This window comes from Egretta garzetta, unplaced genomic scaffold, assembly GCF_000687185.1.
Source record: "Egretta garzetta isolate BGI_Z169 unplaced genomic scaffold, ASM68718v1 scaffold68, whole genome shotgun sequence".
In the NCBI taxonomy this organism is placed as follows: domain Eukaryota; kingdom Metazoa; phylum Chordata; class Aves; order Pelecaniformes; family Ardeidae; genus Egretta; species Egretta garzetta.
In genome coordinates, this window is record NW_009260774.1 from 6570362 (window position 1) to 6582732 (window position 12371).

Below are 12371 nucleotides of genomic sequence, written 5' to 3' on the forward strand. Positions count from 1 at the left end.
TTATGATATGTGGTGTGAGTGAATAATACAAATATTTTTTAAGACCTTTCATTCTTCCTTTCTTGCCTGGGGAAATGGGAAGTAATCCATAGGATGTTGCCAGTGACCAGTTCCAAAATTAGGCGGGTGCGTTTTAAGACTGCTGACTTTTTTGTAGCTCAAGTATTAAATCTTCTCTATATGTATATATACGCATACAAGTATACATGTATAAACATATGTATATATTTTTGTAACATTTCAAACTGATGCTATATGCTTGATACAGTCCTAATAAGAGGAAAGAAATGGAGCACCCTGACTAACCAGGGTTCCCTTCCCTCCTTCAGTCCTTATAGCCACTTCTCCTTTCCTTGTCTCTGAACTTTTATATGTTCCTCTTTACACCAGTGTTTGATCTATATTAAAAAAAAGCCAAATTAGAGAACCATGGGATCTCTTTCAGATACTACTTTGAAGTAAAACAAAGATTAGATAAAACATAATGGAACCCCGTTAAAAGATAGCATCTTTTTCCCTGTTCACAGCCGCCTATTTAAATACTGGTATCATCCTGATGAACCAAGGGAAGACAGAGGAAGCCAGGAGGACTTTCCTGAAGTGTTCAGAGATTCCTGATGAAAATTTGAAAGATCCTCATGCTCATAAAAGCTCTGTTACTAGCTGTCTTTATAACCTAGGAAAACTTTTTCATGAACAAGGACACTATGAGGTAAGACTCCAGATTATCTACAATATCATGATAAAACCTTCATACATAAATAACAGCTATTGCTTCCACCCAGACCTTCAAAATACATTACGGGCACAGACTGATTTAATTTCACCAAGCCAAGATTAGCTAACATTGTCTACAGAGAACATTTATTCTCTACAGCCACAGGTGTGACAATGTGAATTAGCAGTGTAATGTTCTGATGTCAGGAATCAACATTAGCAGTGGTCACATCTGATATGTGTTAATTCATTCTTTTTGGCTTTGTCCCCATGGCTGATACGCAAAGGATATAGCCTGAGTACAGACCAGCCAACCTATAGCGTACTGTCTTTTTAATTCAAAATAGAGTACCATCTTTAGTTGAAAAAATGCATTGTGGTTGCTTTTGAGTCTGCAAAAATAAGACCTAGTTGGAACAATTCAAAACTTAAGTGATTACAAACATCCCATTATGTGCTATTTTCAGTTAACTTGACCTAAGTGCTGAAGTGGGTTGGATATTTTTTATGTAACCGTATGCTGCACCCAACCCATCCCATCTCATTTATGTGTGCAAATATGTCTGTTGTGATTCCTCTATATTCTCCCTGATGGAATTACTAAAACTGGACATTTGCTTGAATTTTGACCTTTAGTAGCATTTGAAAGAAAGTCATTCTCTCTTTGCATTGCCAGGCATACTTCGGAACAGGAGATATGCATGGTTTTGATCCATGTAACTCTTTCTGACTGCAACAGTTATCTCAGCTGTTTAAGATTAGGCATGCACAAGCTCTATGGATTCTCTGTCATCTGTCTGCTGAATCCAGCTCTGTGAGGTGGCAGATACTAATTGGTTAAAACACAGACACAGGCAGCTAATACATCCATAAAGATAAGAGAAGAGCAGCATGTTGTCTGCACAGACGATAGAGTGTAGAGTTGGAGTGCAGTGCCTGCAAGGTGAAAGGGATTTTAGTAATGTAAACCATCACATTTCTACCTCATGGTCATTGCAGTCTAACCCAAACTTGACTTGATCCATACATTTAGATTTTTTCAAGGATATTTCAGCCTTTATAAGCTGAGACTATCTGATGGGATGTTGTAGAAAATGATGCAGAGCTAACAGACTGGACAGTAAGCATCCTAAGTGCGGAATGAATCTTAAGGAGGTGATTCCACCTCTCTACTTCACTCTGGTGAGACCTCACCAGGAGTACTGCATCCAGCTCTGGAGCCCTCAGCACAAGAAGGACATGGAACTGTTGGAGCAGGTCCAGAGGAGGGCTACAAAAATGATCCAAGGGCTGGAGCACCTCTCCTACGAGGACAGGCTGAGAGAGTTGGGCTTGTTCAGCCTGGAGAAGAGAAGGCTGTGGGGAGACCTGATTGCAGCCTTTCAGTACTTAAGGGGGGCCTACAGGAAAGACAGGAACAATCTTTCTAGCAGGGCCGGTTGTGACAGGACAAGGGGTAATGGTTTTAAACTAAAACAGGGTAGATTTAGACTGGATATAAGGAAGAAATTCTTTACAATGAGGGTGGTGAAACACTGGAACAGGTTGACCAGAGAGGTAGTGGAGGCCCCAGCCCTGGAAACATTCAAGGCCAGGTTGGACGGGACTCTGAGCAACCTGATCTGGTTAGCAGTGTCCCTGCTCACTGCAGAGGAGTTGGACTAAATGACCTCTAAAGGTCCCTTCCAACCCAAAACATTCTATGATTCTAAATATGTGATCAGGTAATTCAAGGCACAGCACATTTGCGAAGGGAATGTGATTTTGGTATTCTTGACACTGTAGTCCATCTCATTCTTTCTGTGGAACAGACTTTAGTTGTCAGGATTATGTTTTGTTATTACTTGGAAATAGAAAATTATTTGTTTATTTTTAGAACACTTACTGTAGTTTAGTCATCAGTCCTTTGTCTGCAGTTTGATATTATTCTGATGGCCTATAGAATTTTATATATGTTTATAAACTCATGAGTCATTGAGGAGTTTGAAAAAATGTTCCTTTTATTGGAAAATTGGTACTAATTGGAAATTGCAATATTGGAACTAATTTGATCTCTTGTCAATAAGTTTCACTGAATTTGGTAAAACTTTTGTAAATAAGAAATGTGAACTTTCTGTGATATTTATGATGCCAATGTGTTTTCTTCCTCTCTGCACATTTCACTTGGGGAAGGAAGATAGTTTGGCTTTCCTTTATATGTGAAAGACTGCTTTTGAAATTGGTGCTTTCCTAATGATTTGTCCCTCTTGTGTGTCTCTCTTCAGGATGCCCTTATGGTTTACAAAGAAGCAATACAGAAAATGCCAAGACAGTTTGCACCACAGAGCTTATACAACATGATGGGTGAGTCCATTGTTAGTGCTTCAGAAAGATACTTGAGGAGTCAGGCAGGATGAAATAAGAGCTTAGCCAGGCAACTGGTGCTCAAATAAATTAGCTACTAAAACCAAAAATAATTGCCTTCAGTAGATGCAAGCCAAATGAGGTTCAGAGCTTAAATGCCAGCAACTGCAATGCTGGATAAGGCAAATAAATGATGAGACTGTTAGATACTGGATGTCTTTAAGAGTGTCCATGCAGCACTTTTACAATTAGAATGCATGGATCAGTGTTTTTCTCTGCCTCCAGAATCTGTCATCCAGGATCTTGGAGACCTCATGTGCAATTCATACAGGTTTCTTTTAATCTCCCATTTAGCCGTCTTTGAAACTAAGAAGAACTTGTGTTTATTTCATAGAAAATGGGGTGAGATTGATTATAACATAAAATCTAGTGTGTGTGTTGGATGTTAAATTTCCTTGTAAACCTACAAGATGTCCAAACGGAAACATTCAAGGCCAGGTTGGACGGGACTCTGAGCAACCTGATCTGGTTAGCAGTGTCCCTGCTCACTGCAGAGGAGTTGGACTAAATGACCTCTAAAGGTCCCTTCCAACCCAAAACATTCTATGATTCTAAATATGTGATCAGGTAATTCAAGGCACAGCACATTTGCGAAGGGAATGTGATTTTGGTATTCTTGACACTGTAGTCCATCTCATTCTTTCTGTGGAACAGACTTTAGTTGTCAGGATTATGTTTTGTTATTACTTGGAAATAGAAAATTATTTGTTTATTTTTAGAACACTTACTGTAGTTTAGTCATCAGTCCTTTGTCTGCAGTTTGATATTATTCTGATGGCCTATAGAATTTTATATATGTTTATAAACTCATGAGTCATTGAGGAGTTTGAAAAAATGTTCCTTTTATTGGAAAATTGGTACTAATTGGAAATTGCAATATTGGAACTAATTTGATCTCTTGTCAATAAGTTTCACTGAATTTGGTAAAACTTTTGTAAATAAGAAATGTGAACTTTCTGTGATATTTATGATGCCAATGTGTTTTCTTCCTCTCTGCACATTTCACTTGGGGAAGGAAGATAGTTTGGCTTTCCTTTATATGTGAAAGACTGCTTTTGAAATTGGTGCTTTCCTAATGATTTGTCCCTCTTGTGTGTCTCTCTTCAGGATGCCCTTATGGTTTACAAAGAAGCAATACAGAAAATGCCAAGACAGTTTGCACCACAGAGCTTATACAACATGATGGGTGAGTCCATTGTTAGTGCTTCAGAAAGATACTTGAGGAGTCAGGCAGGATGAAATAAGAGCTTAGCCAGGCAACTGGTGCTCAAATAAATTAGCTACTAAAACCAAAAATAATTGCCTTCAGTAGATGCAAGCCAAATGAGGTTCAGAGCTTAAATGCCAGCAACTGCAATGCTGGATAAGGCAAATAAATGATGAGACTGTTAGATACTGGATGTCTTTAAGAGTGTCCATGCAGCACTTTTACAATTAGAATGCATGGATCAGTGTTTTTCTCTGCCTCCAGAATCTGTCATCCAGGATCTTGGAGACCTCATGTGCAATTCATACAGGTTTCTTTTAATCTCCCATTTAGCCGTCTTTGAAACTAAGAAGAACTTGTGTTTATTTCATAGAAAATGGGGTGAGATTGATTATAACATAAAATCTAGTGTGTGTGTTGGATGTTAAATTTCCTTGTAAACCTACAAGATGTCCAAACAGGCCTATGGAGATAGTTGGATTTTTTTTGGTAGGTTGTGCCAAAAACTTATTTCCCAGCTGATGTACTGTTAGTTAGACATCTACAATGAGAGAATTCTTCTTCCAGGACCAGCCTATCTGTCCCTTAAAATTTTAGCGGAGTCCCTTGAGTACTGCAAGGACATGAATTTAGCTGAGGGTTTTGTTTGGTTTTTTTAACTTTAACTTCAGCTCCTCATATTCTTCATCACATCTTTATACAGGATATGCTAAACAGATAAAAGAAAGAAGATCATATGAATTATTATTTATAGTATTCAGATCTGTAAACAAGAGGGCAGGTTTGTCATTGTTCCAGAGATGCTTTTAGGTGGAATTCTCTCAGAAAGGGCATGCGTTTCTGCTAAGCAACCTCAGTGTTTGGCCCAGTAGAGTCTGTGAGCTCCTATCTGGGATAGGAAAGGATGTCAGATGCTTTTAAAGTAATTGAAAGTAGATCAGTTAAAAATATATGTAGAAACAATTAGGTTCAATAGGAAGCATGTGGGGGTTTGTGGCTTTTTTCCCCATCCCAGTGCCTAAAATATAAGGGAATGTATTGGTTGATACCAATTGATTTGACACAGTTGTTGAAAGGAGGCACCACTCACACTTCTCTACTTATTTAGGAAAGGTATCTTTTATTAGCTCCTTACAACTACTTGGACAGAGGAAAAAAAAATTCTAAAACTATAGTTGTAGCTGATGCTACATGTTTGCAAATCTCTGTAAATGCTAAATTAAGTACTTCTCTTGTCAGAGGGAACAAGATATCTAATGTCAGTAATAGTATAAGCACTTCCTTAAGGTTCATACAGTGAAATGGAGAGTTACTTCTCCCTGAATGCTGAACTTTATCAAATGAATGCAAATGGCTAAAATACCTAAACCACACAAGTTGATTATTGCATGTACTTTTGCTCATTGAGAGTCTTAGCTGAACTATTGTTTTATCCGTTTTATCTATCAACATTTGTGGATAAATTTGGCAGGATTATCAACAGTCACCACTCCATGATTTAAACCTCTGCTTAATATCCTACAGTGTCCTACAGTGACTGCTGAAGTACTGAAGTTTGACTGCCCTCTTTAGTGCAGAGGTATATTTCATAGTTCTGATAAAAGTGCTCCTCAGGAATACAGAAATTGGAAAAAGTAAACCAGTGCTGTTTCTAGCGTGATGGTTGTTCCATTACAAAACAGGCCCATGCACCCTTTGTCTTTTCCCATGAATAGACACTCCCTTTATGACCTATAAGATTCTTCAGTTTTTTTACTTTGTGAATAGACACTCCCTTTAGAACCACTATGACCTATAAGATTCTTCAGTTTTTTTACTTTTTTGCCCATTGGTTACTTTTTTAGGTTCAAGAGGCCTTTCTCAGCTTCCTTTATAAGTCCATGACATCCAAGTTCACTCTGTTCCTGGGATTTGCATTTATTAACTCGCAAAGCAATAGTGAGCACAAAGAGCAGCTCAGTCCTTTGCCTGGGCTTGACTGCTGCTACGCTTCTTTCCTCCACTGCTTAGCCCGTGCTCTGGCTTCTGTTTCCTTTAGGCAGCCACCAGCACTTCACAGATTTCCTAGCAATGTAACAAGTTGGAGTTGACTGAGCTTACCTTAGCCCCTTTCAGTCAATGGCAAAGAGCAACAGGGTGTTATGGAGCTCTGTAAAGTACAACTTACCCTGAATGTAGCACATATTTGTGTTTTGGATGTTGCTGTGATCGCAGTTGTTGCAAGGAAACCAGAATTTGCTTCACACTGGTTGCTGAGGTGTGGCTTGTCAGCTATGCTGCAAAGGCAATCCAAGAGGCGACATACAGAGTATGGTAGGGACTCGAACACGGTGCAGTCTTATTAACAGCAGGAGTCAGGCTCATTTGTTCAAAGCTGTCCTGGATGCATCTGTCCATGAGCATACATGACGGCAGTTAGACATGTTGAATTCAATGTTAGTCTCTCCTACCTGTAATAGTGTAAAGGTTAGATGACAAGGCAGAGCTCAGTAGCTATACTCACTTTATAGTGTGGAAAGAAAAAGATACCTCTGGGGAGTACTTAAGCCCATCTGACTTAGACATCTAGTTTAGATTATACAAATAGTCCCCCGCAAGCATACTTCTCCTGTAAAAGGAGCTGAGATGACTAGCTTAGGCTTAACTAGCTCAAGTTGGGCGAGATAAATCCTAAACACCTATTCAGTCGTCTCTTTGCATCGAGTGTGACAGGAGAACAAGGCAACTGCATCCATTATCGGGAACATATCCACTCTGCAGCTCATACCGTGTCATTGGGCACCAGAAGGCTGACCGGTTTGTTTATTTCTGTTTTGAAGTTCAAGGTGAAATTATAAACACGTTCGCTATAACACTTCCTTTGATAAATAGCGTTACATAAACTTGTCTGCCTACCTCTTGCCTTTAAAAGGGAGACTAGAAGAACTGAAATAGGCCAGTCCCATCTCATGTGTATGGAACTGCATGAACCTGACTCTGAGCTGTGTGCTCATTGCTGGGGACAAAGGGGGAGAAACTGGGGGGTGCTCCCCATCTGCTTGGGAAGGAAGGGTCCTTCCCTGTCTCCCTACATGTGGAAGAAGTCTTCACGGCTTACCATGAAATCCAAGAATACAGTTTGAGGATTATCTGCTGCGGTTGTCATTGTGATTGATGTATTCTGAGTCTCTGGCAATAGCTCTGCTTGGTTCAGTATTAGCTACTGGCATGTGACATAAGAAAACAGTGCTTCCTCTAATTTCTACTAATTATTCAATCATTTCATTGAAGATTTTCTGGAGGCTTTTTTCCCTGTGTGATGTACATGACATACTCAAAGAGAATAAACAGGAGACGAACTTTTTAAACTGAATTAGGGTTTGAACTCCAGTGTTCAGAGCGCAGTAGCATTAACACTTCAGCAGTGTTAAGCCTTTACACCACCTGCTTTCCCTGTTTGTATTACACTTCTTTTCCTGCCCTTGCTTCTATTGGCCTTTTGCTCTGACAAGCCCAGTGACTCATTCCTCTGGTACCAGCCAGCCTGGCTGACTCTTGTCCTTTAAAACTCTAAGTAATTTGCCTCCTAAAGGGAAAAAGAAGTATTGGGCCTCAAGAAGCAAGCTATCCATTTGACTTTGCATTTCATTCATGGTACAAAAGGCAGGACCAGAAGACCAGCATCAGATGTTCTAAGTTTGTGCATATGAAAAGTTGCAGGGTAGATTTTGGTCTCCTGTTGCTGTGATTTATTTTACCAGGTGTGCAACAACTCAGCTAAGGAAACCATATGTTTCTCTGGCTTTGTACCAAGAAGTAAAACCTTTTTTTCTTTTTTCTTAAAAGAACCCAAACCAGCTAAAAATTAAAACTCTAAAACTAGAATCAAAATAATTATTCAACAAGCTGCATAGGGTTGGCTTGGTATTTATTTTCTTTCTGTCACATTTCTTTGATGTAAATTAAAAAGTACACGCTAAGGTTACACAGATTAATTTGCTTGGCATGGCAACATGCACTACAAAGGCCAGAGTCCAGCTCAGCTGCATTAAATAGGTAATATATTTTGTTTAAAGTTTCAATTAAAACCTGGGGTCAAAAGATAAAATGGTCCCTGTGGGATCTTGAATGCTTTAATGCCAATATTAGGATTGCTTAAGGATCAGCCTCTGCTCTAGATGTCTTTTGCGTTCCTTGAAATCTGATATTGTACAGTTGATTGTATTACATTGCTTTTAAAACCACACTGGCCCACCTGCTACAGTAATTCATACTCCTGCCAGTTAAGTGGTGTGAGGTGGACCATGGAGGCTTTATTTTAATACTGAACAGTAACAAGAAAGATGTCGGGGTGGCATTGTCCAGGTTTAGATTGGCAAGATACTGTCATAAAGACAAATGTCTTGATCACATTTCATCTGCCCTTGCCAACTAACATCTGAATGTCTGTTCCAAATGCATTTAATGCAAGGTCTTACAAACATTCTTTATGAGAAATGCAAGTTACAAAAGAAGCTAACATTGCAGGAGTGAATACAGTTAATGATGCACAGATTAGAGTTTAGATTTCTCCTTGCTAATCTGCTACATTTCACATGGACAGAAAACAAATCATGCACAAGTGGCAGCCAGGTACAGAACAGGAAAGGGGAGCCAGATTTTACATCTGGTGCAGAGGTTTGCATCATAAGTACAAAGGCTTAGCATGCAGAGAGACTTTCTGTGTTGATGATTATAACATAACTATCACTTTATTTGATTATGCTTTTGGGTGGATGTGGATGTTTGTAGAAACCTGTTAATATTGTTAAGGCTCCTATCCCATTCATCCCTTGTTCCCATTAAATGCTTTTTTATTGAATTACTTTTAAATATTGTTTAGAACTCCAAGAAACACTTTTTCTAGTATAGTTTTACAGTTCATGCTGTGCAAGACTTACTTTTTAAGAGCCAAAGATGATTAAGCTGTGAAATACGTATCCCACATCATAACTTATGCAAGCATGGTACCTGCACTTGTCTAAGTTCCAGTCAAGTGTCCTTCCTATGCATCTCACGAAGCTTTACTGGTAAATTCTTACTAAAGGTACATTACAACCTTTTTTTCTTTTAAAACTAGCTTGGTTGAAAAAAAGGATTTTTTTTCATTCATGTGTATTTTTTTATATGTTCTAGGGAAATAAGAATGGAGTCCACTCCAAAAGTGATGGGAGTGCTTCCTTCTCTCCCCCTCCCTGCTCGCATCCTGCTACTTTAACTCTTCCCCCTCTGAGACTTTTCAGACTATGGGAGTTTATATCTGCCGTACAAAGCTGAGCATAAATCTCCAGGCTGATTGCAATGTCTCCTGTTTTTTTCACTTTGTTTTGTTTGAGGGATTCAAGCTGGCTATGAAGGTTTCAGCAATGGATTGCTGAGGCGGTAGTGGATGCAATGTTTGAGACCAGGTTTTTTTTTCCAAGTTCTCAGGTTTTCTTGGTTTGAACTATTGATCTATAATTTCATGTGAATTGCTTGAGTTTTCTTAGGCAATATTCTGAAAAAGCTAAGAGTCTGAGCCTCAAATGCATTTCTATTTTAAACATAAGGGGGGAGTTGTATGAAAATAAGTACAAACATAACATTTGTAGACCAAAAATATAGACTGAAATTGGACTACAGGGATCCCAGTTAGGCATGATTCTAATACAAAGTGCTTCTGTTAAGAGGGTTTTAAAGAAACCTATACTGGCACAATGTCTCAAAAAAAAAAAAAATCTTTAGAATGTGTGTAAATAAAGTAAAAGGCAAGAAAAGAGTACAATCACTTGTTCAGTTATGAATTCTTAGTTTGTAACCTTATGATTTACGACTGGTTGCACATCTGTTGGAAAATTAAATTTTCTGTCTCAGGTGAGCTCAATGCTTCTGTTTGTATCAATATACTTCTTTCACTGTATCGTGGTTTTACCCTAAGCACTACACAGCTGCTTACTCACTCCTCCCGCTGCGGTGGGGTTGGGGATAGAATTGGGAAAAAAAAAAGTAAAACCTGTGGTTTGTGATAAAGACAGTTTAATAGAACGGTGGAGGAAGAGAAAATGATAATAACAATGATAAAAGAATACACAAAACAAGTGATGAGCAATGCAGTTGCTCACCACGGGCCAACCGATGCCCAGCCAGTTCCCGAGCAGCAATTGCTGTCCCCTGGGCAACCCCCCCGCCCAGTTTATATACTGAGCTTGATGTCATATGGTCTGGAATAGCCCTTTGGCCAGTTGGGGTCAGCTGTCCTGGCTGTGCCCCTTCGCAGCTTCTTGTGCACCTGGCAGAGCAGGGGAAGCTGAAAAAGTCCCTGCCTGGTGTAAGCCCTGCTTAGCAATAACTAAAGCATGAGGGTGTTATCAACGTTCTTCTCATCCTAAATCCAAACCACAGCTCTATGCCAGCTGCTAGGAAGAAAATTAACTCTGTCCCAGCCGAAACCAGGACACATAGGAAGTCTTTGTACAACAGGAAACAGCTGGGCAAAGTCCATGCCATTTGAAGCTGAAACTGATTTTATTTTGCCCTTCATTTATATCTGTTTTCTATGTTAGGTATTTTCCTTCAAAAGTAGCTTAGTGGTCTAATTAAATCAGATCAAAGGCTTTGCTTTGGCTAATTGAGGACTGTAAGAATCTGCTCAACCAAAGTAAATGTGGATTGACTCCCTCTTAAAATACAGTTCAGATTATTCCGTAAAAGGAAAAAAACCAAACAGAGTATACTTAGTCTGGACAGAACTTGATGCTCATTAAGTTCCCATGCTTCAGCTGTTTCAGAGAAGATGTGCGTGCACTGCATATTTATCACCAAGACTGTTAATCTTTTGCAGTATCTTAAACATCAGCATAGTATAACATCAAACTAGGCTTCTAGATTTATTATGTTATTGTATGCACTGGTACCTAAGGGAAAAAAGAGGGAAATTATATATCTAGGGAGGCGCATTTACAGTAAGCACATCTGCAGCCTTGATTTGCTCAAGGAGGCTTCATGGTTGCATTATGAAAGACACAAACCCCTTGTGGTATTGCGGTACACAGGGATGCCGACCTCGCCATCATTTTCTAAGGCAACCTGTTTGTGTTCCCAATTCAAAGAAATGATTGAAAATTGAAATTTAAATCCTGACTGAATGTATATCTTAGAGATTTTCTTTTTCAAAGTGTATCTCCATCTTCCTTTCTGTTTTGATGTCTGCTCTTGTTAATGCCAAATTCTATATTTTCTGTATTACATTTTCACCATCCAGCAATTTGGGTGGCAGATAAATAACGTATACAAGAACGATGCAAGGCAGATTTACCCTGCATTGTTTCCTTTACAGAAATAATTTTTCAGTTGCCTTTTCAGCAATGTCTTTTGGGGTCCTAAGAGGAGGACCACAGGAGGGAAATGTGTCCTTGTGGTGGTTTGACCCTGGCTGGGTGCCAGGGGCCCACCAAAGCCACTCTATCACTCCCCTCTAACCAGACAGAAGAGAGAAAAGTAAATCAAAAGGTTCGTGGGTCGAGATAAGGACAGGGAGAGACCATTTTATCAGTTACCATCATGGGCAAAACAGACTCAATTTGAAAAAAAAAAATTATTATCAATCAAAATCAGAGAAGGAGAGGAGAAAAACTGCTAGATCTTAAAAACCTTACCCCCACCCCTCCCTTCTTTCTGGGCTCAACTTCACTCCCAGTTTCTCTACCTACTCCCCCCCAGTGGCGCAGGGGGATGGGAATGGGGGTTGAGGTCAGTTCATCACACGTCGTCTCTGCCACTTCTTCACTGTCTTCGCGGGAGACAGTCCTCCACAAACTTCTCCAACATGAGTCCTTCCCACGGGCTACAGTTCTTCATGAACTGTTCCAGCGTGAGTTCATAATTTCCACGGGGTGCAGTCCCTCAGGAGCAGACTGCTCCAGCGTTGGGTCCCCTGCAGGGTCACAAGTTCTGCCGGCAAACCTGCTTTGGCATGGGCTCCTCCCCCCATGGGTCCGCAATGGCTTGCCAGGAACCTGATCTGGCGCAGGCTTCCCACGGGGTCACA

General features: G+C 39.8%; 1 protein-coding gene across 1 annotated transcript in view; it reads left to right on the forward strand.

Moving 5' to 3' along the window:
• The window catches only part of TMTC2 (transmembrane O-mannosyltransferase targeting cadherins 2), a 246136-nt gene that overhangs the window by 167632 nt on the left and 66133 nt on the right, over positions 1–12371 (forward strand). Inside the window, exons 8-9 of the mRNA XM_009646330.1 lie at positions 528–712; positions 2982–3060. Coding sequence (XP_009644625.1) covers positions 528–712; positions 2982–3060 — 264 coding nt within the window. The remainder of the gene's footprint in view (positions 1–527; positions 713–2981; positions 3061–12371) is intronic.